At 36.3% G+C, this 26,490-nt stretch overlaps 1 protein-coding gene across 3 annotated transcripts; it reads left to right on the plus strand.

Annotated features, from left to right (window-relative positions):
• The first annotated feature begins 352 nt into the window (after nt 1-352).
• Nucleotides 353-25,462, plus strand: LOC306886415 (origin recognition complex subunit 3-like). 3 transcript variants are annotated; one of them, XM_079443501.1, is made up of 20 exons: nt 353-481; nt 594-648; nt 732-814; nt 913-1,045; nt 3,415-3,519; nt 3,786-3,934; nt 4,293-4,426; nt 4,984-5,143; nt 5,232-5,345; nt 9,978-10,111; nt 10,196-10,259; nt 13,917-14,033; nt 18,538-18,617; nt 18,695-18,828; nt 20,386-20,471; nt 22,761-22,855; nt 22,950-23,091; nt 24,672-24,788; nt 24,865-24,944; nt 25,168-25,462. In XM_079443501.1, the coding sequence occupies exons 1-20, from the start codon at nt 446-448 to the stop codon at nt 25,271-25,273; spliced, it is 2,124 nt and encodes a 707-aa protein (XP_079299627.1). In that variant the 5' UTR covers nt 353-445; the 3' UTR covers nt 25,274-25,462. The 3 variants fall into 3 exon arrangements, with proteins under 3 accessions (XP_079299627.1, XP_079299628.1, XP_079299629.1); XM_079443502.1 differs by having other exon boundaries at nt 25,184-25,453; XM_079443503.1 differs by having other exon boundaries at nt 376-481; nt 951-1,045; nt 25,168-25,453.
• Nucleotides 25,463-26,490: the final 1,028 nt, after the last annotated feature.

The following is a 26,490-nucleotide window of genomic DNA, read 5'->3' on the forward strand; positions in this document are numbered from 1 at the left end:
AAATCGAAATTATTTTTTTTCTTCTAGACTTAGATTTTGACATAATGCACTTAATAATACCTCGGATAAAATAGGGAGATACAAGAATTGTAATCAAGAAGAAACCATAGAGCACTTTACAATAGGCTACGTCCTAAGCAGCAGAAAACAATAGGCTTAAGAAAATTTCCAGCTTTAAAAACTGAGTTGACAAACATTTCACAAAGGAGTTGACATGATGAATGATTAAAATTTTCAATGCAGGATCTGAAAAAGACCATTCAATTCAGAATTGAGAATAAAGAGATAATATGAACAAGGTTGTACTACACAGCAGGTGGCGCTAATGCGCCTGAAATCTGTGTCATAAAATATTAAGAAGAAGAACAAGGCGGCAGCATAAACACGTGGTTTGCTGTTTTAGTGAAGTTTGTTCGCTATTGATTTTTGTTTTTGAAGAACAGAAATGAGCGAAATTCCTCTAACTTCATCAGTGTCAAAGGTAACATTGAGCAGACATTCATTAATCCTTATGTGGCTGAAGTACTTTGTTGAGAGTAATGATATTAATACATTTATGATACATAGCCAGACTTATAGATGCTGTTTTTCAGGGATGTTTTGTTTTTAAGTCAGCCTCTAAAAAGAGAAAGCGACATGTAGGAGTTGGTGAGTAATCATAATCATTTTTAGTACTTAACAAATACTTTTCTCCCTTATCAAGCATTTTGGTTGTATTTATTGGCATGCAGGTGGATATTTGTTGGATGATAAGGGCAGCGATCGCTTCAGGATTTGTCAGAAATTATGGGAAACTGTTCAAATGAACACCGAGGTACATCCTCCTCTGCTTCTGAAACCGCTTTATCGAGTTCATTAATACGCTCGTCTACTAATACCTGTTTGTTCCTTGATAAATATATATTTTCACAGGTAATACAAGATCAGTTGAATAAAAAGGTGCTTGACAGTCTTGCAGAGTTCATTAAAAAGCCTGGTCGCGGCTGCTCATCTGATGTCTGGAGACAGAGAGCCAGTGAAATCCCAACAGCTGCTCTAATGCTGGGTATGGCCTGATTCTTAGCCTAACATTGCTGTTTATTATTTATTTTCCAGCACAACTTTTTAAAATGCACATAGCTCCAAGAGTTGGACATTTAGAAAACAGAAACTAGGTCAGGTTTGTTATTGCAAACCAGTTTGTTTAAAATGAAGCCTGATTTGTGAAATCATATATGGTCACATTTGATAAACTGCTTTATCTTTTGATCCTTTTAATCTTGGCAATAGAATAAGCATTGGCTAGCAATTTTTGTTGTTGTTGCTAAAATACACTCTCTCTCTCTCGCTCTCTCTCTCTTTATAGGTAGCGCTACATCTAAAAAAAAATTGAATATCGTGAAAAACATTTATTTGTAACTTTTTTCAAAAAGTGAAACTTTCATATATATTTTACATTCATCACAAGTAAAGTAAGACATTTAAAAAGTTTTTTTGTTTTAATTTTGATTATTAGAGCTTTATTATAAATCTCAAATTTATATTTGAGTTTCATTAAACGACCATCTCTACAGTATAAATTCCGGGTATCTCTTGTTCTTTGAAACCACAATAATGGGGAACACTGCTGACTTGGCAATGGTCTAGAAGACGATCATTGACGCCCTCCACAAAGAGGGTAAGTCACAGAGGGTCATTACTGAAAGGAGTGGCTGTTCACAGAGTGCTGTATCAAAGCATATTAAATGCAAAGTTGACTGGAAGGAACAATTTGGGTAGGAGAAGGTGCACAAGCAACAGGGATGACCACAAGTTTGAGAATACTGTCAAGTAAAGCTGATTCAAACACGTGTGAGAGTTTCACAAGGAGTGGACTGAAGCTGGAGTCAGTGCATCAAGATTCACCACGCTCAGACATCTTCAGGAAAAGTAGTTCACAAGCCACTTCTGAACCAGAGACAACGTCAGAAGCATCTTACCTGGGCTCTGGAGAAAAAGAACTGGACTGTTGCTCAGTGGTCCAAAGTCCTCTCTGCATTTCATTTGGAAATCAATGTCTGGAGGAAGACTGGAGAGGCACAGAATCCAAGCTGCTTGAAGTCCAGTTTGAAGTTTCCACAGTCAGTGATGATTTGGGGTGCCGTGACGTCTGCTGGTGTTGGTCCATTGTGTTTTATCAAGTCCAGAGTCAATGCAGCCATCTACCAGGAGAGTTTGGAGCACTTTATGCTTCAATCTGCTGACAAGCTTTATGGAGATGCTGATTTCATTTTCCCGCAGGACTTTAGCTCCTGCCCACAGTGCCAAAACCACTTCCAAGTGGTTTGCTGACCATGATATTACTGTGCTTGATTTGCCTGACCTGAACTCCATATGGAATCTATGGTATATTTTCAAGAGAAACAGTCGATCCAACAATACAGACGAGCTGAAGGCTCAATAGTGCCTCAGCAGAGCCACAGGCTGATCGCTTCCATGCCATTCCTCACTGATGCTGGAGTTTGTGCTAAAGGAGCCCTGACAAAGTATTGAGGGCATAAATGAACATACTTTAAAGAACTTGAACTTTTCTGCTTTGAAAATAATTTTTTTTGATTGATCTTAGGAAATATTCTAATATATTGAGAGACTGGATTTGGACTTTTATGAGCTGTAAGCTCTAATCATCAAAATTAAAACTAAAAAAACGTTTGAAATGTCTTACTTTACATGTAATGAATCTAAAATATATATGAAAATTTCACTTTTTGAAATGTTACCAAAAAATGCAGTTTTTCACTATATTCTAATTTTGAGATGTACCTGTGTGTATATATGTGTGTGTGTGTGTGTATATATATATATATATATATATATATATATATATATATATATATATATATATATATAATACACACACGCACAGTATTATGTTGATATTGAAATAAGTTGCAAAAAAGTGTTGTTGTACTATAACAGATATATTCTTCATTGTATTTAAATGTTTTAAGCAAACAAATGTTTCAAACATATTAAAGTGCTAAAGAATTATAAAGAACAGTAGGTAACACTTTGTTGCTTAATGACTACATTTGTTACATTAGTTGTTAACGTTAGTTAAAAAATACAAATGAGCTTTCTTAGATCCATTAAATAATACAGTTTCAGCCTTTATGAATAATAAAAATTGTTTAAATGTATTTTGAAGTGCCCACGATAACATGCATGCATATCATGCATGTTCATTATTGTAATATATTGTATAGCGGCACATATAATTATAATTAATGATAGATATCACATGAAGTGTTACATCTCGACTCAGCCTCTCTAGTGGGCTTTGAGGGGAGAGGTCAACGATAGTAATTTAAAGAGTTGTGATGGAAAAAACATTGGTACATACAACATAGCCCCACTATTAGCTCTGTCAATTATTGACCTTTTATTTTCATCTAGGGGTAAATGTGCCAGATCATGCCATGACATTTCGAAGTCTGTGTAATCTCCTTCAGGATTCTGTCACACCGTTTGTGGTGTCTGTTCATGCCAAAGAATGTGCAGGTGTGTATTTTTGCGCATGTGAAACATTTCAAATGATATACATCTGTATCTGTGCAGAGTTTGCTTTTATGAAAATCTCAATGGATGATTGAATAGACAAGCTTTATTCTCTACCCATCTCTGCAAAATAATCATATATGGAGCTTACGATGACTTATGCATAGCCTCATCTGCATATAATTTTCATTTGCATATTTTCATTAAAATGTGGTATAATCATGTTTTACAGTAATCCTGTAGTTCTGTATATAACACTTTTTTTACAGCTGTGAAGCTCTTGATTCAGAAGGTTCTAGAGCAGCTGATGGGAATAGGAGTATCAGAGGATGAAGAGCAGGAAGATGATACAGCTTCTCTTCAGAGGACACAGTGTACAATTAGTGCTCTATGTCAGTGGTACAAGACTGTTACCAAGGTAGGAGAAGACAAGAGAACATAAACTATGCTTACCTACAATAGAAAGACTTGTTTATATTTTGAAAGAATATATTTTGGGGTACTGCTTGCTGAAATGGGCTTGGTCCATGGTAATGTAAACTCCAGATGATGCTCTTTGATTGTTTCTTTTGTAAATTATATTCTTTTAAATGTAATTGTATTGTATGTAATTGAAGTTTTAAATAGAATAAAATGCTTATTTTAGATTTAAAATCTTAAAGCGAAACAATGTTTGGTACGTTGTAGTAGAAATTTTAAAAGGACCCTGTGCTGTTATTTACTTAACCTTGGTATGCAAAGCTACTTTAACAATCAGAATAATTGGTCTTTTGCAGAAATGCACCCAAGTTTCTCCACAAAGGAACGAAAACTTGACAAATAGGCCTCAGAGTTTGCCTGTTGTTGTGATCTTCAAAGACTTTGAGGCATTCAACTCACAAGTTTTACAGGATTTTATCCTTATTTGCAGGTGGGATTTGTGTAGTAAAATGTGCAGTAGTAGTGTGATATAAAGTGTGATAGAATAATATTATAGTGCTAGCAAGGTGTTTTCTTTCTTCACACTCTTGCCATCAATTCAGCTCCAACTCCTTATTTTATGGATTTTTTTGTAGATTATTTTTTTACACCCTGTCTACATAGACATTGCAATGTCACAAGTAAATTGCTTCCATTACAATCAGCAAAGCAGTTTTCAATGTAAGCCTTACAAAGCAGTTTCAGTTGATGGATGACCCATTTTCATTTTTGAAAAGCTGCACAGATTTTTTTCTTTCATTAGAAAGTTTGTAGATTCAAATGTTGATTGTCAAGGCCATGGCAAATCTCTGAAGCATCATTTAAATAGAACCTACTACCTGAGATCACTCAATTTTAAGATAACTTTCTTTTGCATGCCTTGAAAGCTTTGTTTGTTTGTTTTTTGCAGGAAATGCTAATAATGTAGCATGCTTGAAATGGAAAAGTGGATATAATCATGATCTGAAAATCCTTAATCTTTTTTTTTTTTTTTTTTTATCTTAACAGTCGATACACTCAGGAGCTTCCATTCGTCTTTATTTTTGGCATTGCCACGTCTCCCAGTGCTATCCAGCACAGGCTTCCCCACTCTGTCTCATCATTGCTCTGCATTGAGGTCTTTCATTCTCTCTCATGTACTCAGCATTTAGCCTCTGTTTTTGACAAGGTAAATAACCATTGCGATTTGTAATGCAAGTTAATTTCAACAATCTTATTCCGTATGTTCTTCTGATGTCATTGTTTGTTTTTCATAGCTCATTCTGAACTCTCAGTTCCCATTCAAGCTCAGCAGTAGGGTGATACAGGTGCTGGTTGGCATCTTCCTCTACCATGACTTCTCTGTTAAAAATTTTGTTAAGGGCCTACAGGTGAGCTGACAAGTTTTAGTTTTTTCAGATGGCCTTTCATCGTGGCATGTGTAATGTTTCTTTGTTGCTTTGGAATGTTTTTGAGAAAAACATTGGTAAAAGTGGTGCTACTTATTTGGCTTGTTTTTTTTTTTTGCTTTCTGCTATTGAAGCATACATTTTTTCATTATTATGGAGACTGAAAGAAGCCGTGTTTTCTTTTTTCGTATAAGGTTATGCCCTTCTCGTTTTACACTTTGTGCATGTGTACTGAATATTAAATAAGTTAGTAATGATGATAACATAATGTGTACCATGCTGATTTGTACAGGGGCTCAGTAGTTTTTGCGCTTAACAAGCCTAAACAGACAGCGAATGAGAGAGATCGACTGAGCACGTGCGATTACCTGCGTCTGTCCTTCAGGCATGTATATTTGAGAAAATAGGTTGTCATGTCTAAAGAAAGCAAAATCTGTCTTAGCATCGACGCTCTGCTGATCAGCTGAGGCTTTAAAAGTGGCGCTCAAAGTTAAAATGATTTCAACAGCGTGTTTCTTCATTACATCTCTCTTTGAACGAATGCTGACCCCACCCCACTCTTCCCTAGTTTGACAAGCAGTACTGTTTACTTTAGCGAAACTGGCTAGCACATATTAGGAAAGGCGATTTGCAAAGATTCATAAAAAAAAACGTTATACTCACTTCTTCTGTAGATGAAACTGGATCACGAATGATTCGCGCGAACATAGACACATTTAGGCAGATCGGAGATCGGCGCATTCACTTCAAAGCGAAAGTAACGTTAATCCTCTGCCTTTTCAGCAGTTCAGATGCTGGAGTGAATGACGACTGCTATATTCATTATTACATGCAACAACAAAACACCTGAGACATCTAGTCTTCCCCTGCACCGGAGGCGGACAGTTCACAGTTCACTCAGGGAGGGTCTAAGGCAGGGGTCTCCAACCATTTTTACACCGCGGACTGGTTACGGTTTGAGAAAAATCTTGCGGACCGGGGGTGGGGTTGTTGTTGTGGATGGTCATTAAAACGGGTCGATTCATTTATACTGTTATCAGCACATGTTGAAGTATATTCGTCTCTTGAATGCAGCGTTAGAAAACTCTTATCAGTTTTTTTTACTTTCACTTTCTGTGTGACAGAAGTTAAGACGTTCACCAGCATAACTATTGCGCAAAGTTTGCATGTTGCTGTTGTGATATCATTGGCTCGCCTTCATGGTTTAAAACAGAAATATTTCCAGTATTGCGACGTAACTGCAACCCCCCATGCATATGTATCTTAAACACATGGATACGTGAAAGACGAATCAAATCGGTATGCCACGCTGTCTGAAACACGTCTCGATGCTTGAGCAAGGCACCGAACCCCCAACTGCTCCCCGGGCACCGCAGCATAAATGGCTGCCCACTGCTCCGGGTGTGTGTTCACGGTGTGTGTGTGTTCACTGCTGTGTGTGCACTTTGGATGGGTTAAATGCAGAGCATGAATTCCGAGTATGGGTTACCATACTTTGCAGTATGTCATTTCACTTCACTTCATTTTCCCCTGAACGTTCTCGCGACCCGGTAGGAATTCTTCCACGGCCCGGTAGTGGGTCGCGACCCGGTGGTTGGGGACCTCTGGTCTAAGTTAAGACACTAGTGTCAATCAACTATCGGGGGTGGGGTCTGTACAGAATACGTCATTCTGACAGGACTCTCAGAACAGTTTGATTTGAGAGAGGGGATTTTAAAGTGGGGATTTAAAAAATAAAAAAAAAACACTGGGTGGATTTTTTTATCATTTATATATATATATTTTTTTTTAGAAATATCATGATTCACGATTCTTTGTCATGTTGGTTTTACTATTTTGCTTTTACAAGTTGTCTGAGCATTACAGCCAAACTAGAAAGACAAAGCCTTTCAAGATAACAAAAAAAAGACATGGCAGATACAGTGGGGATCGAAAGTTTGGGCACCCCTTGCAGAATCTGTGAAAATGTGGATAATTTTAACAAAATAAGAGATCATATACAATGCATGTTATTTTTTATTTAGTGCTGTCCTGAGTAAGATGTTTTCCATAAAAGATGTTTACATATAGTCCACAAGACAAAAAAAATAGCTGAAATTATTAAAATAACCACATTCAAAAGTTTGGGAACCCTTGGTTCTTAATACTGTGTGTGGTTACCTGGATGATCTACAACTGTTTTTTTTGTTTTGTGATGGTTCTTCATGAGTCCCTTGTTTGTTCTGAACAGTTAAACTGAGCACTGTTCTTCAGAAAAATCCTCCATGTCCTGCAGATTCTTCAGTTTTCCAGCATCTTTTGCATATTTGAACCCTTTCCAGCAGTGACTGTATGATTTTGAGATCCACATTTTCACACTGAGGATGATTGAGGGACTCAAACACAACAATTAAAAAAGGTTCAAACATTCACTGATGTTCCTGAAGGAAACACGATGCATTAAGAGCCGGGGGTGAAAACTTTTTGAATTTGAAGCTCAAGGTAAATTGTACTTAATTTGTCTTCCAGGAAACATGCAAGTATCTTCTGTCGCATCAGAAGGGCAGTACTAAATGGAAAAATATGATATTTGGACATCATCCTGTTCAAATGTTTTCACCCCCCCGGCTCTTAATGAAGCAGTTGTCACACGGCATGGGAGTACTAAACAAAGTTCTCTTTCATGTCTTATTGCACTTGAACTGTCAAATACACGTTTGTTAAAAACACACATGAGTTACAAAAACAGTTGGTTATGTCTGTGAAGGTAAACAGCTGGGAAAGAAATCGCATGATTATTAGATCTATGTGGCAGCAGCTTAAAGGGTTACTCCACCCCAAAATGAAAATTGTCATTAATCACTCACCCTCATGTCGTTTCACACCTGTAAAAGCTTAATTCGTCTTCAGAACACAATAAGATATTTTGGATGAAAACCGGGAGGCTTATGACTGTCCCATTGACTACTAAGCAATTAACAGTCTGTCAAGGCCCAGAAAAGTATAAAGACATCAGTGGTTCAACCGTAACGTTATGAAGCTATGAGAATACTTTTTGTACACAAAAAAAAACAATTATTCAACAATTTGTCTCCTCTGTGTCAATGTAACGCCATTTTGGAGAATATCCGCTGGACGCAAGCAGCGTACGCTGTTCTGTGTCAGCCGCACTGCACAGATATGTCTTTATGCTTTGATTTGAATGAAAATAGCATATGCGTGCGGTGCGGCTGACACAACAACGCACGGCGTATGCTGCTTGCGTCCAGCGGATATTCTCCAAAATGGCGCTACGCTGACACAGAGGAGACGCATTGTTGAATAGTCTTTTTTTTTTTTTTTTTCTTTGCGTACAAAAAGTATTCTCGTAGCTTTGTAAAATTACGGTTGAACCACTGATGGCATATGGACTATTCTGACGATGTTATTTATACTATTCTGGGTCTTGACAGTTTTAATTGCTTGGCAGTCAATGGGACAGTCACAAGACACCCGCTTTTCATCCAAAATATCTTAAATTGTGTTCTGAAGACTAACGAAGCTTTTACGGGTTTGGAACGACATGGGGGTAAGTGATTAATGACAATTTTCATTTTGGGTGGAGCAACCCTTTAATATACAGTAAAAAAAAAAATCTATAAATCCACTGCTCTCTTGTCTCTCTCTGGGACTCTAAATAACCGCTGTCTCTGTTCATCAATTTGCACTGGCTACCAATAGCTGCTCGCATTAAATTCAAGGCATTAATGTTTGCCTACAAAACCATCACTGGCTCTGCACCCTTTACCTAAATTCATTACTTCAGACTTATATGCCCTCTAGAAGCTTGCGTTCTTCAAGTGAACAACGCATTATTGTGCCATCTCAAAGACACACAAAAACACTTTCACAGACTTTTTCATTAACTGTTCCCCTCTGGTGGAATGACCTGCCCAACTCAATCCGAGCAGCTGAATCCTTACCCATCTTTCAAGAAACGGCTAAAAACTCATCTGTTCTATCTTTACTTGACCCTCTAACTTTAGCACTCTCTATTCTAATCTTATTTTATCTGTCTTTTTTATAATAAAATTATAATAAAATAATAATAATAATTATCTGTATATGAAACCATTAAATTAGGCTAACCAAGACTTGTAATAGCACTTGCACGTTGTTGCTCTTTTGCTAGTTTTGATTGCTTCTTATGTCCTCATTTGTAAGTTGCTTTGGATTAAAGCGTCTGCTAAATGACTAAATGAATAAATAAATAAATGGTGTTTTGGGCCCGTCTGTGCAGAACAGTTGGCATTCTTTACTTTAACTTTCGCCATGGCGTTAGAACTGGTACACCGTTGTTGCTTACGAAAACAGAATGGTGGCGCCATGGGTGAAAACTTGCAGATTAAGGAGCGGTAATGTTAAAATAAGATCCCCATTCTACGTCACGGGGAGAGCGAAATCTGAGCGGCTCATTTTTTCACAAGCTTGCTTTAGGCTTTTTTTTTTTTTTTTCATGTTTTTCAAGGTTGGTAGATGCATCAGGGACCCAATTACAGCACTTAAACACAGAAAAAAATCAGATTGTCATGATATGCCACCTTTAAGGAATATGGATATTTTGCTAGCACTCTAATGAAACCCTTTTTCTTTCAGTTCTCCATGTTGGAGCACTTTAATAGCCAGCCTCTCAGCGTGCTTTGCTGCCAAAAACAAGAGGCCTTGCTTTCTGCCAAGACATTGAGCAAACAAAACGTTGAACGAATCCGCCATCTACCCTCGTTCATGAGGTATACACATCAATGTTCACTCCAGTAAAGGGATTCAGTAACAGTTCTGTAGCTACACACTTAAGTGAACATATGTCTTTGTAGGTATGTGGAGGCTCAGGAGCCCCAGGAACAGGTGCGACTCCTTACCAATGATGAACATGTGAAGGTAACATTATTATTCCACAATAGTCTATATAATTGACTAAAATATCACAAATCTAAAACACTATTTTTGCTATACTTCTTACAATTTATGTCCAGTATCGGCTCAGACTAGCATACTAATCATAGGCAGTTCTTTGTAATGTAGCTTTGGGTTAACGGATTAACTTTAAGCAATGTTAATGGCTAAGTTACCTTAGCATGCTAATTTTTGTGCATAGTAGTAACTAATACTTGTGTTCATTCTCACCTTAAAAGATTTCCTCTGCATCAGGTCAAGCGTGTGTCCTCTAGATGGCAACCAGTTGGTAACCCTCTTAGACAGCAGGGTTATTATCCGATTATTAAATTGCAAGATCAATGTGAATAAAATTCAGGGTTCCTACGGGGTTTGGAAAAGTATGGAAAAAAGAAAGCAGAGTATGGAAAAATATTTGTGTTTCCAGACTTTTGCCCCTATTTAGATTTTTTTAATAATAGAAAATTCAGAATTTAATAAAAAAATTATCGTACAAAAAGTGAGGTTTCATGGCAGCTGTTTAATGATTCTTTACTGATCGCCAAATATGACAATGAATTGCACTTTTTCATTATGCAAAATGCAGGTTAGAAGTAGGGCTGGGCGATTTTATCGATTAATTCGAATTTAATGTTTTGCCACGATTTTATTTTTTAGAAATTGAGGAATTGCGTTGTTAGAATTAGCGAGTGATAACATTAAAGAGAATAGAATGATCCAACCGCATGTCGGCACGCGTGATTAACATGATTGTTTTTACAGAACATTTATAGTTAATAATAGTCTACTTGTGGTATACCTTCAGTCATTTTGAATTTGAATTACCTTGATTTTTGAGATTTTTTATTTTTTTTTTAAAGCATTTTCCTCGTATTATTTCTGACAAGACAAGTTTGTACAAGATGTAGCTGTAGTTTATGCATCTTTTCTGTAAAGATATTTAACAAGTGATTTGTTTAACATTTACAACATGTTGACAACTTCATGTGTGCTGAAATTGGAATAGAATTTTCTTTAACTAGAGGGTTAATAAAGAAAGTTACTTAAATCATGTTGTAGTTAAATTTTCGAGTTGACTAGTTAAAAATCGTAAAAAAAAAAATCGAGAATCAGTCAAATGTTCTGAAAAAAATCGAGATTTAAATTTTTTGCCAAATCGCCCAGCCCTAGTTATAAGCATTTTGGATTTCTTCACCCTATATTCTTAGCACCGTATTACATAACTCAAGGACCTTTGCAAAAATAAAAAATATACAGACTTTTATGTGCACACAAGAAACCATTAAATTTAGCATATAGGACAATGCACACAAAGCCACCTGTTGTGCCATCAGTCCATTTCGCAATGCAGTTTCTTGGCCACCACAGACTATGCATTAAAGAGACCCAAGGCCTTCAAATATGGCATGTTGTCCCAATGAAAGCCAAATTTTAAATGTATTTTTACAGTACCAGATATTTTTATAGACCCTTGAACTAGGCAAATTTTATGCCATCAGCCCATTTCGTGTCATGGTTTCTCCACCACCACAGAGGATGTTTTAAATTGGACATTAGAGACATTGGACATTACCTTGATAGAGGTACTACCATAAGAAAAGATCTCTGTTAATTCATGTGCATCCTTGCTCTCGTTTTATTCATAGTACATAGTGGCAGTGATGCACAAAGGAAATAGGTTATATAAAACTAGAAATTGTAATGCGTAAGCATGCAAAACATTCCCATGCACATGTGAATAGTTTCGCGAAGGCACAAAAAAAGTTTCTTGTGTGCATGTAAAAGTCTGTATTTTTAATTGATTTATTATTTTGTTATATTAAGGACTCTGTATGTTCTCACTTCGAGAAAATCAATGAAAAAAAAATGACAGATGACTACTATATATCAAATATAAAGCTGAAAATAATGCTCTATGAACCATATATGTTAAATATGGTCTGAAAATCTACCGAGAGGTTTGGAATTTGAGTCTGGAAAAGTATGGAATTTTGAAATGAAAAAATGTGTAGGAACCCTGAAAATTTCTCTCATCACCTAAAAAGTTCAACACTGTGTGTTTAAAAGTAAAAGTCTGACCCCCGGTTTCACAGACGAGGCTTAAGCCTAGTCCTAGACTAAAGTCTAAGTCTGAGCTGTTTCAACTGAAATAAATTTGCTCTGACTGATCTTAAAATACAACAGTGCCTTTGTTTTAGTGCCTTTGTTTTGTCTCAGGATGCACACCAGTAATGTTTTTTTTTTTCTAAGTACATTTATTAAAATTACTTAAATGTCCTAATTTAACTATGGCCTAATGCTGGCTTGGTCTAAACCCTGTCTGTGAAACCAGGCTTATATGTCTCGTTTAATGTAATGTCTATAGATGAGATCCAAGCAGTCAATATTTGTTGAATATGTCTTTTAATATCAGTTCTGTTACTGATACTCGGTTAGTAATCAAAAACAAAAATATAACATTGCACTGATGAAACAAAGCGGCTTCTCTCTGCTGAACTGCTGTTTAAATCTTTTAAAAAGACAGTGGTGTTTATCAATTTTTCTACATCTCACTGAAAAACTTGGAAGTACAAATTTAGGACATATGTATAATTAGTGGCTTTAGCTAAAAGAGCATGTTTTACTGCAAATTAGAATTGCCGTGGTAGTCATCGTTAGTGATTTTACAGTGTTCAGACATACACCGATTACATTTCTTGCACACTGCCCCCACCGGCAAAAGCAAAATTACCTATTTGACATTATTTTTGTGGTTAATATAAGTCAGTTTGTCTTATTGTTGGGATTGTTAATTAAACATAATAATAAACCACAAGGTAGGCATATGTTTTAGAGCATCTTACATTTGTTAGTGTTACAACACTGGTATTGTACAGAGACACTCACATGACATGCAGGAAAATGTATATTGTTATCATGAATTTTCATTCCCATGTTTGAATTAAATTGTGGCCATGAATTAGGAATTTGTTCCCTCATTTTATTAGGGCACATATAGAGTAATAGTAATGTTTAAAAGCATTACTAATCTTTTTTTGTTAATCCTATTTTGAATATGCACATATATTAATAAATGACAAATTGAATGGAATGACTGCATGTATAACAAATTATATGAAGTGAACCCAGTACTAAATCAGAGTTAACTGTTATTATTTTGAAAATAGACATGAACAGGTTGTGTAGAGAGGTAGAATAGGTCACACATGGCTCTCTCATTCATATTTATTGAGAGGGGAAGAAAAAAAGTTTGATTTAAGTCTTTTGAGTACAGAACATATTTTAATAGAATGTCCATTGTTAAATGATACTACACACAGTCTTAATTCAGGAAATATATTAATCGACATTTTTAAAAAGGTTTCTCCTGAAAGAATTTTAGTCATAGTATATAATATATAAATGTATATAATATAAAGGCTGCATATAATTATTGCTGTTTTTTGTTTTGTTTTTATTTTATTTTATTTTGAATGTTGACTTTTTAAAAAAAAAACTAAATTGTTACATTTTTGTAAACATTATATTGAAACAATATTGATTGAATTGTTTTTGCCATAAATATAGCCATTGCTGTTGACATGGCATTAAATCATAAATTAATAAATACTAATCTTTTTTTGTGATTTTATATCTTTTCAGGAAGTATGTGAAAAATTACTGAAAAATCTCCATAAATACCACACAAATTACTATCCCATTCTACAGTGTCTGCACTCTTTGACTTCTTCACTGCCTAAGTTTCCTCTAGGAAAGCATGTAAGTACACCTTTTGATAACCCCATTTTACATGGTCCTTGTTACATGTATTTATTATAGTACTAACAATAAATAATGCATTAAATGCAACTAACCATAAACCAAACCCTATTCGTAACCATAAAGAAATTGCATGGTTTTCAATTAATATTGCTGATAACACTTTATTTTAAAGCTGCAGTCCGTAACTGTTTTTGGTTGAAAATGATCCGAAATCAATATTTGAGCATGTATATAACCAGCCAGTGTTCAAAACTGTTGCCTTTAGCCCAATTCACAATGGTTAATTTCTAATTTGAGTGGTACTGGTAGGAATTTGCGGGAAATTGGAGCATGCTGCCGTGTCATTATGCCACATATGTAAACAAAGAAGTTTACCTGGCAAATAGGCTATATGTGAGGATCCTGCAGGTGGCGGATCGTTTATAGCCTTTTCTCAGAGTAGCTTGAATAATTAAACTTAATAATTTTTATGGCGGATTGGAATCCAGAAAGGATAATGTGTTTATGAAACACATGTGACTGAAATTAAATGATATTCCAGTTTTAAATGTGCCTGGGATTACACAAGATTTGTATTTTAAAGAGAAGCAGTTCGAAGGAAGATTAAATAGCTTTTTGGGAAAAAATAATTTCTTGAATGGTATAACAATTAGAGATTAGACTGTACAGAAATTGAAATCTACATGCTAATTAGGGTTGGGCCGATAGACGATGCCATCGCCGATGGCTGATAGACTTCATGATGTTAAACTGCTTTTGAATGCACGATCGCTTTTTAGTTTCACTTTTGAGATTTGCGATCGCGCGAGTTACTCTGTTTATACTATGGAGCGGCAGTACTTGCCACACATTTTACGAGATTAGATGTTTGTCAGTGGTGCTGAGGATCTGCAAACCATTCGCCATCGTCCTCAGTCATCTTTCCTTACTCCGTTTATGTGGTAAGTTAAATTTTGAATGAATGAATGAATGAATGAATGATGCATTTATATAGCGCTTTATTGTGTATTGCTGTACACCCAAAGCGCTTTACAATCATGTGGGGGGGTCTCTCCTCAACCACCACCAGTGTGCAGCATCCACTTGGATGATGCGACGGCAGCCACAGGACAACGGCGCCAGTGCGCTCACCACACACCAGCTACAGGTGGAGAGGAGAGAGAGTCATAGAGCCAATCAAGTGTATGGGGATTATTAGGAGGCATGATAGAGGCCAGTGGAGGGAATTTGGCCAGGACACCGGGGTTACACCCCTACTCTTTACGAGAAGTGCCATGGGATTTTTAATGACCACAGAGAGTCAAGACCTCGGTTTAACGTCTCATCCGAAAGACGGATTTCGTGTACCATTTTATGTACTGTAATGTAACAGGCAACCATTAGCAATCGTTATGTGTTTCCCATGTCTTTCTGAATATGGATTCACGCTTCAGGCACACCCCTTAACCCCCGCCCCTCCGATGTCATTGTCCATCGCGATGTTTCACTGTAGACATCGTCCGATGCCAATTTTGTAGACATCGCCCAACCCTAATGCTAATACACACTATACTCATAGTCATGCAATGCTGATGTTGTTAACATTAACACTTTGAGAACAAAGTTTAACAATAATAATAATTTGCACAGTTTGATGTGATATGAGCTAAGTGATCGCTAGATTTATTCACCATTGGTAGTGCCATTTATTGTAGTGCTTTTTTTCCTCAGTTGGTCAGAACAAACGTGGCAGACAATATCTGGTGAAAATTATTATTTGGGTCATATATTCCAAGACGTAGGCTAGAACTACAGCTTTAAGGTTTCCTTGTTGCACGTTACATGTGCTTACTATTATAATAACAATAAATTATGCGTAATTACATGCAAGGAAATCCTAAGACAAACCCTGTACATGTAGTTAATTATTATTATTACTCTGTATTTAAATGTATAATTGTGACAACCTTAAAATAAAGCGTAACCAACCTTTTCAAAGCAAAGTTTTTTTTATATGTATTAAATAACAATCCCTTATAGTTATAAGGCAATTGTAGCTTTTCTGTGTGAATGGGGAACTCTTTATTCCTAAACCTAAAGAAACAAGCACAGCACAAAAACTCACTGAAGCTTTTAGAAACAGTGCTTTAAAACCATTCATTGCCATTCTCAAATCAACTCCTGTGGCCTTATGGATTAATAAAGTGTCCATTGGGTGTGATTTTTTTTAAAGTGTCCCCTTAAGAATTTCACCAGAAGTAGTAAGTCATCTTGGTACAGCTGTTGGCTGGCTCTTTTTGTACTGCTTATTTGCATAAAGGTAAACTTTGTGTCACACTGCTGGAAACACATTGACAGTAGGGGTGGGCGATATGGGAAAAAATATCATATCACGATTTTATTTTAGAAATATCACGATTTTATCATGATTCTTTGTCATGTTGGTTTTAATATTTTGGTTTTACAAGTTGTCTGAGCATTACAGCCAAACATTACAAATACACATAATATATAAATAAAACAAACAGTGCTTTATTTTCAGGTACAATAGGAGTATAATATATAAAACAGGAATATAAAAATAAAACACTACATAGACTGATTCCTAAAGCAACTGAATTAAAGATTTTCAGTCAAGAATAGTGAGTGATTTTTCTCTTTTGCGTTTTGTTGTTTTAAGGTTAAATGAATAGTTCCCCCAAAAATCAACATTTTGTCATCTGTCTGTCAATTCTGTCATAATGTTTTATTTTTATACCATCATTTATTCAAAAGTTGTTTTTAAACCTGAATGAGTTTCTTTCTTCTGCTGAACATAAATGCTATTTTGAAGAAGGTGGAAAACCAAACAGTTGCTGTTTGGTTACCTTCATTCTTCAAAATATCTTATTTTGGGTTCAGCACAAGAAATTAATAGAGGTTTGGGACAACATGTGAGTAAATAATGACACAAATGAAATTTTAGGGTGAACTATCCCTTTAATGACAGTCGACAGCATGTTTGGTGTCCTGTCCCTTTAAGAGCTGCACGCATCTAATATACAGGCACACATCTGTTTCTCTTAACTATTTACTTTCATTTTAGAGATAACCAACTGAGTCTGTATGTAAACCTTGTGTGTTTTGACAGTATTAGCGCAAAAGATAACTTAGTTGAGTAATCAGGCGCTGTTAGACAGGCTTTTTAGTGCGTGCTTCAGGTGTATGCGATTAGAAAAAGCGCACGTCAGACCAGCGCGCGAATGAAACATTTAACCAGCAAGGCTTGTGTGCAAATAATGTACTTTTGCAATCGTGAATAAGTGCAGTGTCCTGTCAGAGTAACTCTACTGCTGTATGTCGTGTTGTACAGTATATAGAGACGGAGGCGCCAGAACTGTATTTGACATAATGTGCGCTGTAGCACGATACTACGATATTTCTTCAAAAGCAGATCGTGGAGACATTTTTATCATCCACGATCAAAAATCATCATCGCACACCTCTAATTGACAGCAACAAGATTGCATGATTTTCAGTGGAAAGCTGATGACTACCGGCAACACAAGTGAACGTGACTTGCTGGCGACAAGATGTAGGCATGACCAGTGACTTGAGAAAGTTGACATTTAACTTTATACAATCGAAAATTGCCGCTGTGACACTTTTTTTTTCTTTTTTTTGATCATTGATTTTTTTTTTTTTTTTTTTTTTTACTGTATTTACAATTAAAAAAGTGAATGGACAGTGTTTAATGCTCAGAGTTTTACTAACAGCTTGCTCCAGTGCAAACCGTCTTTTGGAGTTGTAATAGTACTGTCAGTTTTTACTAAAGACGCACAGTGAAGAATTAGTGCTGTAAAGGCATGGACACATTATGTTTGTGCCTGAGCTTTTTGAATATATGCATTTCTAGGAGTTTCCCTTTCAGACGCAAAATCCAGGAGGGGAGAGAATCCAAACGTTTGCACTTCTCAAATTACTGGCATTTGCGCCATTATTTAACACCCCAAAAAAGCATGTTTTAAACTATTTTGCGCTTGAAATGGCTGCCGTTGTTGCTAGGAGGAGGCGCCGCAGGGAACAGAGAGTGCATGGTAGAATGGAGAGGATTTTTTCAACCTATATTAATTTATTTTGAATGCCAGAAGAACATACCATCCGACCATATCGTTTTGCCAAGCCATGTTGTTTTTAATTTGCTTTAGGAAATAAAAGATGACTTTAAACCCTCAACTAGGAGTCACGCAATACCAGGTCTATCAAAACTTCATACAAACCTTCATTTTTTGACCTCCAGTTCTTTTCAACGTACTGTGGCTGTTTTATTTCTTTATTCTTTATTTGCAACAAAGCTAATTTGCCCTGTGCTTGGTATATTGCATTGGTCGATATGTAAATGAGATGTTGCGTCTGTGTTCTTTAATTTGCGCATTGTTAGTAAATCACCTGCAGAAATTTCCACGTCCATCGGCGCTGTTTAGGATTTGTGCTCTCGCGCTAATTTGCCCTGTTTAGTAAAACTGGCCCTTTTTGCTTATAGATACGAGAACTGCATGTATCCTGCATTGAGAAGAATTTGTGGGAGACAGAGGAGTATGGCTCAGCCTTGCAGCTTCTTGGGTAACGTAGTCTACTGTCTGGTCAGAAATAAATAAATTTCAGTGTCACTCTTCACTTAGTTCATATTTCTTTTGCAGGATTCTTGCAAAAGATGAGCTTGTTGCAGCTCTACGGAAGTGTGCTGAAATTCTTAAATCTGCCTGTACCAAGAGAATGCAAAATGTTTTGCAACAATTGGAAGATTTTATTGGCAGATTGGAAGCGCTGGAGGGTAAGTCAGACACCGTATGTATACCAATTTGGTTTTTCCCATGGAATTACCAGGGAAACATTTGGGATGTTTTTTTTTTCTCTTAGCAAATTATTTACAAGTCACTTAAAGAAATATAATCAGAAAACATGTTTCCATGGTGGTTTTGCACAATTTCTTACTGAATAAAACATTTATTCAGCTCGGACAACTGTTTTATCTGCATTTTTGTGCATCTTGGTGTTTCCATCCAACTGTTTATTGCTAGAATGCTGTTTAAGACACAAAAGATGCTTGTACATGTATGTGCACTGTATTATCAGCATATTCCCAACTCGAGTATATATGTGGCAACATAATAAGAAGCTCAGCTTTTCTCTTGCCAGCTGATGAACATTGAAAACATAGACAACTAATTAGAATCCATGCTGTTTTAAGCGGCAGACAACATATCTGCAGTGCACACTTATAATGAACAGAACATAGTCATTGGCATTATTATTGTTATAGTATCGAGTAGTAGGGTTGGGCCGATAGACGATATCATCGTCCATCACCGATGGCTGATAGACATCGCGATGTTGAGCCGACATCGTGACCGCCCCCATACCCCACGCAATCCGCCACATCCCAATACCGTGTTTGGAAATAAAATGTGTTCACGTTTATGTGAACCCCTAAAGGGAATAGGAGATGGGAGGAAAATACACATTTCAGTACTTTCTCTCGCAGTTATATCATTGGGTAATTATACTGCCGGCATTAGGGAGCCGCTATTATGCTGGGCATTGAAACTGCTTTTGAATGCATGACTGCTTTTTAGTTTCACTTTCACACATTCAAGATTCGCGATCTCGCGTGAGTTACTCTGTTTATACTATGGAGTACTTGCCACACATTTTACGAGATTAGATGTTTGTCAGTGGTGCTGAGGATCTGCAAAGCATTTGCCATCTCCTCAGTCATCTCTCCTTGCTCTTTTTATGTGGTAAGTGAAATTTTATGTACTGTAATGTAACAGGCAACCGTTAGCAATCGTTATGTGTTTCCTATGTCTTTCTCAATATGGATTCACGCTTCAGGCACACCCCCACCCCCCGATCTCATCGTCCATCGCATTGTTTCACTGTAGACTTTGTCCGACGCCAATTTTGTAGACATCGCCCAACCCTATCGAGTAGATATAAATCTTTCTTAAAATTATAGTGTTACAATAAATTTAGTTTTTGCCTCAAAGTTGGTGGGCATGGTCATGTCTTTCACTGGGGGAGCATGTTTTATATTTTCTGAATGTGATTTTTGCCTGAATCTGTTTTCTGCATTATAGTGTAGAAAAAAAAACTTGAGGTAAAGTTTTACTTTAATGACAGAGGATGCAATAAAGCACTTATATTTACTTTTGTTGTTAAAGATGGTAAAAATGGAATTGACCTTTTATGCTACAATTGGTTAATTTAGAATTTTTCATGATGTTTATAATTATTTAACATTTGTAATCATTTGCAAAAAAAAAAAAGTATTCAAAAATTCATGACTAGATGCACAATAACCTTAGTAATACATTGCTTTGCATATCAGGTGTCTCTTCAGAAGATTCCTCTGGAAATGGCATCATCTCAGGAAAAATGGAATATCAGAGAACAGATCTCTTTCAGCTTCAAAAGGCATAGTATTTGATGTCTTTATTTTAAATATTTTGAGAGTGTTATGTCATTTGCTGTGCTTCATGGAAGTGGGTGGAGCTAAAGAGTGCTTTTGTGCCTAGTAGTGTTGGGCGATATACTTAATTGTCATATCATCCTATTGTCAGCCTGTGAGATCGCCGGTACACGATATTATCATGCAAATTTTTTTAAATATTTACTTAGTTTCATTGCCGGAAAGTGAACCAACTCCAACGAAAGGCTAATATGACTTAATTTGTATTTAACATAATTTAATAGGAACATTGTAAGTTACAAATTATAATGCTTACATTTCCTCACTTATTGATACAGCAGCTACAGAAAATGAGAAAAGAACATTTACATTGCCAGATAACATCATCACTGACGTCAGACTTGCACGAGTTTATGCACTTTATAAAACACTTCCGTTATAATCAGTGAAGTGAAGCTACACTGTATGATGGATAAATCTTATGCATTGCACATACAGTTGCACTTTGTTTATGATGAGAGAATTCACAAGAGAGCTGAATTCAGTCAGCGAGCACGCACAATGAACAACAAAAATCCGCTGTTTCAGCGATGACTCATCTGAGCGCCTCTGATTGGCCACTGCATTCATAAACTCAACGGAATCATGCGTGATTGGTTATAACATGCAACACTGTAAAAACGCAGAAAAAGAAATGAGCCAAATAAGCCTTAATATTAATTAAACAGTATACCAACCCAATAATAATTGTCTTGCTATTGTCAGTGGAATCAGCGATAACTGACTATTGTCAATACACGATACTATTGTCTATCGACACAACCCTCAATAGTACATTTTACACTGCATGTGGCACAATGCGTCACAGACAGTAAATGCATGCCTCGTTATTTCTGATGTACTCCATATGATTGCGTTACGTTCACCAACAGGACAAATGGATTTGGAATGTTCACTTTGACACATCTAATGTAGACTGCCTCAAATGGCAACACAACATGGCATTGACATTTTTATTACTCCTTGTTCAAGCTCTGCATCCCTTTACCTAAATTCACTTCTTCAGAAGTGCCCTCTAGAACAGGGGTTGGCACGTAAGTTTGGCATCGGGCCAAAAAAAAAACAAATCACCTTTTGGAAGTAGTAGTGAGCTGTTACTCTGTGTTTAAATCCTGTAGTAGGACAGTCATTATCAAAAAGTCACATTTGTGGTGGTGTCCGGCAGAATACGTGAGCGGAGTGGAGCAGCAACAATTTCCCCTCCGCTCTTCAAGCATATAATAATCAATCCGCTCCAGCTCCGGGTTCACCATTTCCCGCTTCCGCTCCACTCCTCGCTCACTGATACCAGAAACACCACTCGGCCTTTGCTCCTCGTCTAAAGTATTTAAATAATATCACAGTTCTGTTCATAACGTATATTAAAAAATAAAATAACAGGAGAGTTTCAAAGTGGCTTATTGGAACACTAGTGTGCAAACTTTTTTCCTACCACATGACAAGCTAATAACATGGTTGTCAGCTTTAACAGGTATAATTGCTGCTTTTTGCAGTGCAAATTTAGTTTGTGATGAAAATAGTACGTTTTCGTCAGTTATTTTACCTATGGATCGATGCATTTCTTACAGATTTCTGCTCATTCGAAATCGGATACAGAAGTAGCACTGAAAGATTATAATTGTATCGAGAGCGCGATTGCGAGTGAATAAGTGTTGTAGTAGCTACTTGTTTAAATCATGCTTTCAACTGAAAATATTCAGTATCTAAAAGGAACAAACAAATTCCTTAAACTATCAGCCTTCACATTCTTTCTGGTTTGAGTGATCCTTCTCTATCAAGCTAGCTAAATATGTTTAACATGTGAATTCTTCCTGAATATGCAGTTATATTACCGGCCGTTGGCATGAATTGTACTTGTGATGGAGCGGAAGTGGAGCGCTCTCGGAGCGAGTGAAAACCACGACGCTCAGACTTTAGCTTTACTGCGTAATTGAGACTTGTCATAGCACTTGCTTATCATTGCTCTTTTGTTGATTTTGATTGCTTCCATTGTCCTCATTTGTAAGTCGCTTTGGATAAAAGCATCTGCTAAATGACAATGTAAATATAAACGTAATATAGTAAGTACATGTAGTTCATTAATATTACTCAGCACTCTACAGAAATTTTGGTATTGTGACCACACCAAGTACTAGATTATAGGACCATAATATAAATGAAGTACTCTGGTTTCAGCTTTGGAAAAATAACATTGGTGGATTTAAAATTAACCATGGGCATGATTCTGTGCGCAGACTCTGCTTGAAAAAGAGTCCCGAAGAACAAAGAGAATGAATCCATTCGAATTGCTTCGAAGTGATGTGATTGAGTTTATTGACAGCCTTGTGAGGTGAGTAGACAACATTATGAGCAAGGTGTGCTTAAGTACTTGCTTCTCTCACAAAATCCTTTATGCAGTATAAGATTTCTGGGTCTCTCTTCAGAGAATACTTGACTCCAGCAGAACTCCAGCCGCTTAATGAAGTGTGCTACTACAGTAACTCTGGGGTCCTGAGACAGCGACTCAATGTTACCCCACGGACATCCATTCAAACTGCTCTCAGTCATCCTTTCTACTACTTGCAGGTAACTGACCACTCATTTTGACTAATCAGTTTATTCAGTTGAGGTATTTAAATAAAATTCAAAGAGACACAGTATATACAATTCTTCACCTTTTTATGAGCCAATATGTTGCATTGCAGAGCTTCCCAAACTCAAGCATAAATTAGCTGAATAGACATAAGGTAGATTCAACACTCATCACATTTCTGGGTGTATTCTAAGGACACATGCAGCCAGAACTGCTTTTCAGGGACGAATTCAGTCTAAGGCCCCGTTTACACTAGTGCATTTTCGTTTTAAAATGAAAATGATCCTTCTTTACACTGGCATTTCCACTGCGTTTCAGAAACGATCTCCGTCTATACTACACAACCTAAAACGCATGTCACGTGACCATTCATGCAGGTACAACCATAGATATGTATAGGTAGATGTGCGAATGTGGGCAGCCACGCCATCGTTTTCCGAAGTCTCCGTTTTGCTCCATTTACACTGAAATGCAACCCCAGAGTTTTCAAACTAAAACGGGGTCTGCAGCATTTTCAAAAAGCCGGAGTAGTGTAAACGATAGGCGTAACCGTAGGAAAAGTTTTAAAACTAAAACGCACTAGTGTAAACGAGGCCTAAAGCAGCGGTTCTTAATACTGGTACACAAGCTTCTGAGAGTATTGGAGATGCAAAATTCATTCTCATCAACAAAAGGTGGCATGGGGCATAAATCAAACATTTTGTAGGCAACAAATTTATCAGCTGAAATTGCATATTACTTTGTTCAATATTTACACACATTCAATATTTAAATTTGTTGGTATCCAGAGGTGATGTAGTATAAGATTTTTTGCAAATATTTAATATTTTTACTCACCCTCACATGGTTTCAAAACGTTTTTGTTTGTTACACGAAAGAAGATATTTTGAAGAATGTTTAAAACCAAATAATGTTTAAGCCAAATCATTTGGGTCAGATATGTTTGTGGTCTCTCTGTGACAATTTGTCAGCCTCAGATGCCCCAATGGAATGCAATTTTACATTGTCCGAATTGCTCCCTGTTACCTATATAATGCACATTGTGCCATTCACTATATGAAAAATAGTAAATGTGTGAACAAGTGATCATTTTCAGATGAAGCTTTAGCATCTTTTTGTAATGTAAGGGTCAAGACGCTTCAGATACTAGAGCATTTCACTGGGCAGAATGCTGTCATCAAAGTTTCTGATCGTATTGAAGGTAAAGAGTGTCTAAATTTTGAACACGCATACCTTCTAAATGTGAATTGTGTCATTGCTTAGGGGCACATTAGCTTATAGATAACCTTAAGACCAATTCAATTTTGATTTTAAGAGGACTTGAAAACACAGGTTGAGTGATGTCTTTGGAAGTCTGCCCAAATCCATGTATTATGGGGAGTTTACCCCAAAAATAATAATTATCATTTACTCACCCTTGTTTATTTTCAAACCTGCATGACTAACTTTCTACTGTGGAACATTTTTCAGTGTTTTTTTTTTTCTCCATGCAATGAAAGTATTGTTTGGTGTCCAACATTCCTCTCATACAATATAGTGGTCTATTAGTTTTAATGCTCTGTTTTTGCTGCAGAATGAAAGCCTGAAAACAGATACCGGCACAATCTCCAGTGCTGCACCAGACCTCTGCATTGTATACAAGCTTCATCTTGAGTGTGGAAGACTCATAAATCTATATGACTGGCTTGAGGTATAAACATGCTAAATCAAAATCACATGTAGAGGTGGGTTATTTTTTTCTAACGGTGTTAACCTGACATTTTCAGGCATTTGTGACTGTGATGTCAGCTGCTGAGGACCAAGATACTAATTCTGAGGAGGGTGGCAAATTTGACAGCCTTAAGCAGTATCCTTTTTGACATTTTGTTCATTCTGTTTTAGTAATGAAAAACTTTCTTATTTAATTGTTAACTTCATAAAGTAGTTACTGCATTTTTTTTAGAGGTAATGTTAAATTATAAAAGCTTGTGACTCATAAATGTAAAAAGTGTTAATTGTACACCGTTACTTGCCTTTAAAGTTGTCTATAAAACTATATTTCTAATATGTATTGTTCTTAACATTGACAGCGCTCGTTTTATTCAGGCTGTTTCAGAGATGGAATTTCTTGGTTTTGTTAAATCAACAAAACAGAAGACTGACCATGTGGCAAGACTGACTTGGGGAGGTTGTTAAAGAATGGATGGATGGATGTTTCCTGAGCACAAGAGACTGGCCTGACGTGCATGAAATAATTATGTATTTTGCACCACAACTGTATTTTGTATTGTCAGCTGTATTATACATGTTTCTATTATCTTTTTTTTTTTTTTTTTACCACTTTGGTTATTTGGAGTAAAAATAATATACTGTTTTAATGTCTCTGTCAAATGTTTTTATTTTATCAAACGAGTTAAACATGGAAATTAGTAAATTTTTTTATTACAATATTTGAAAGCAACAGATAAGACAATATATTTTAATTCACAATTCAAAGAAATGGATGCATAATGATCTCCACTCTTACCAGTTGGTAGTAGCAATGACACCTTAAGTTTTTTTGTCAAACACCACAGAAATTAGGAGGGAGACTGGGACCATTGATATGCTCCCAGACAGGCTATAAAATATTTGATTCGAGTTAAGATTATTTTATTCCTAAATACATTTTGCATTTGGATAGAAAAGTGAGCAGTTTGATTATAGCATGCTCAGAAATGATATTTTCATGTTAATGTGAAAATTCACATGCTCTAGCTCTTTAAAGATGCAATTAAACCATATAAAATGGCAGATTTTTGAAGAAAAAAAAAAAATTAAAATCATGTCAGGTCTTTTCCCACCTGCAATGTAAAATTGAAGTCAACCAGACATAAAATCTTAAGGGGGTTAAAAAAAAAAAAAATTACTTGGCTGCACACCCTTTTAATAACAGGACATGTTCTCTGTTTGGAATGAACGTCACACTTAAAATCTTACTGAAAGTAATTATAATTCTCTGGTAATCATTTAAGTGAAGAATGATAAAAAAGTTTCACTTGGATTTTCATACCATCATAACATCTTGTCATGGCCTGCCAAGAGCTTACAAAGGATGTGCATGACCTAAAAAAAAGAAAGTCAAGGTAGAAGAAATTGCTCAGTCAGAGCCCAGATTATTAGAAAGTCTGGTTCCAAATCTCCATGCTTTAATATGATCTCTGACTGATGATGGGATGGTTTGAAGAGGACGAACTGTATGCTTTGGTGACCAGATATTGGAAATATTTTTTAATAATTATTAATTTAATATATTTTTAAGTGTTTTGTGTTTCTATATTATTATAATTATTAGTTATTATGATATGTGTGGGTCAAACGACGCCGAATTGCACGTTTTCAAGGGCACCAAAACATCCCCGCCCCCTGTGAAC

The sequence above is a fragment of the Barbus barbus genome, assembly GCF_936440315.1.
Source record: "Barbus barbus genome assembly, chromosome: 20".
NCBI lineage: Eukaryota > Metazoa > Chordata > Actinopteri > Cypriniformes > Cyprinidae > Barbus > Barbus barbus.

Coding starts and splice junctions, on each gene's coding strand:
- LOC306886415 (XM_079443501.1), top strand. CDS start 446: ATGAGCGAAATTCCTCTAACTTCATCAGTGTCAAAG. Junction 10,112..10,195: donor CATCTACCCTCGTTCATGAG/GTATACACATCA, acceptor ATGTCTTTGTAG/GTATGTGGAGGCTCAGGAGC. Junction 18,829..20,385: donor CAGATTGGAAGCGCTGGAGG/GTAAGTCAGACA, acceptor TTTGCATATCAG/GTGTCTCTTCAGAAGATTCC.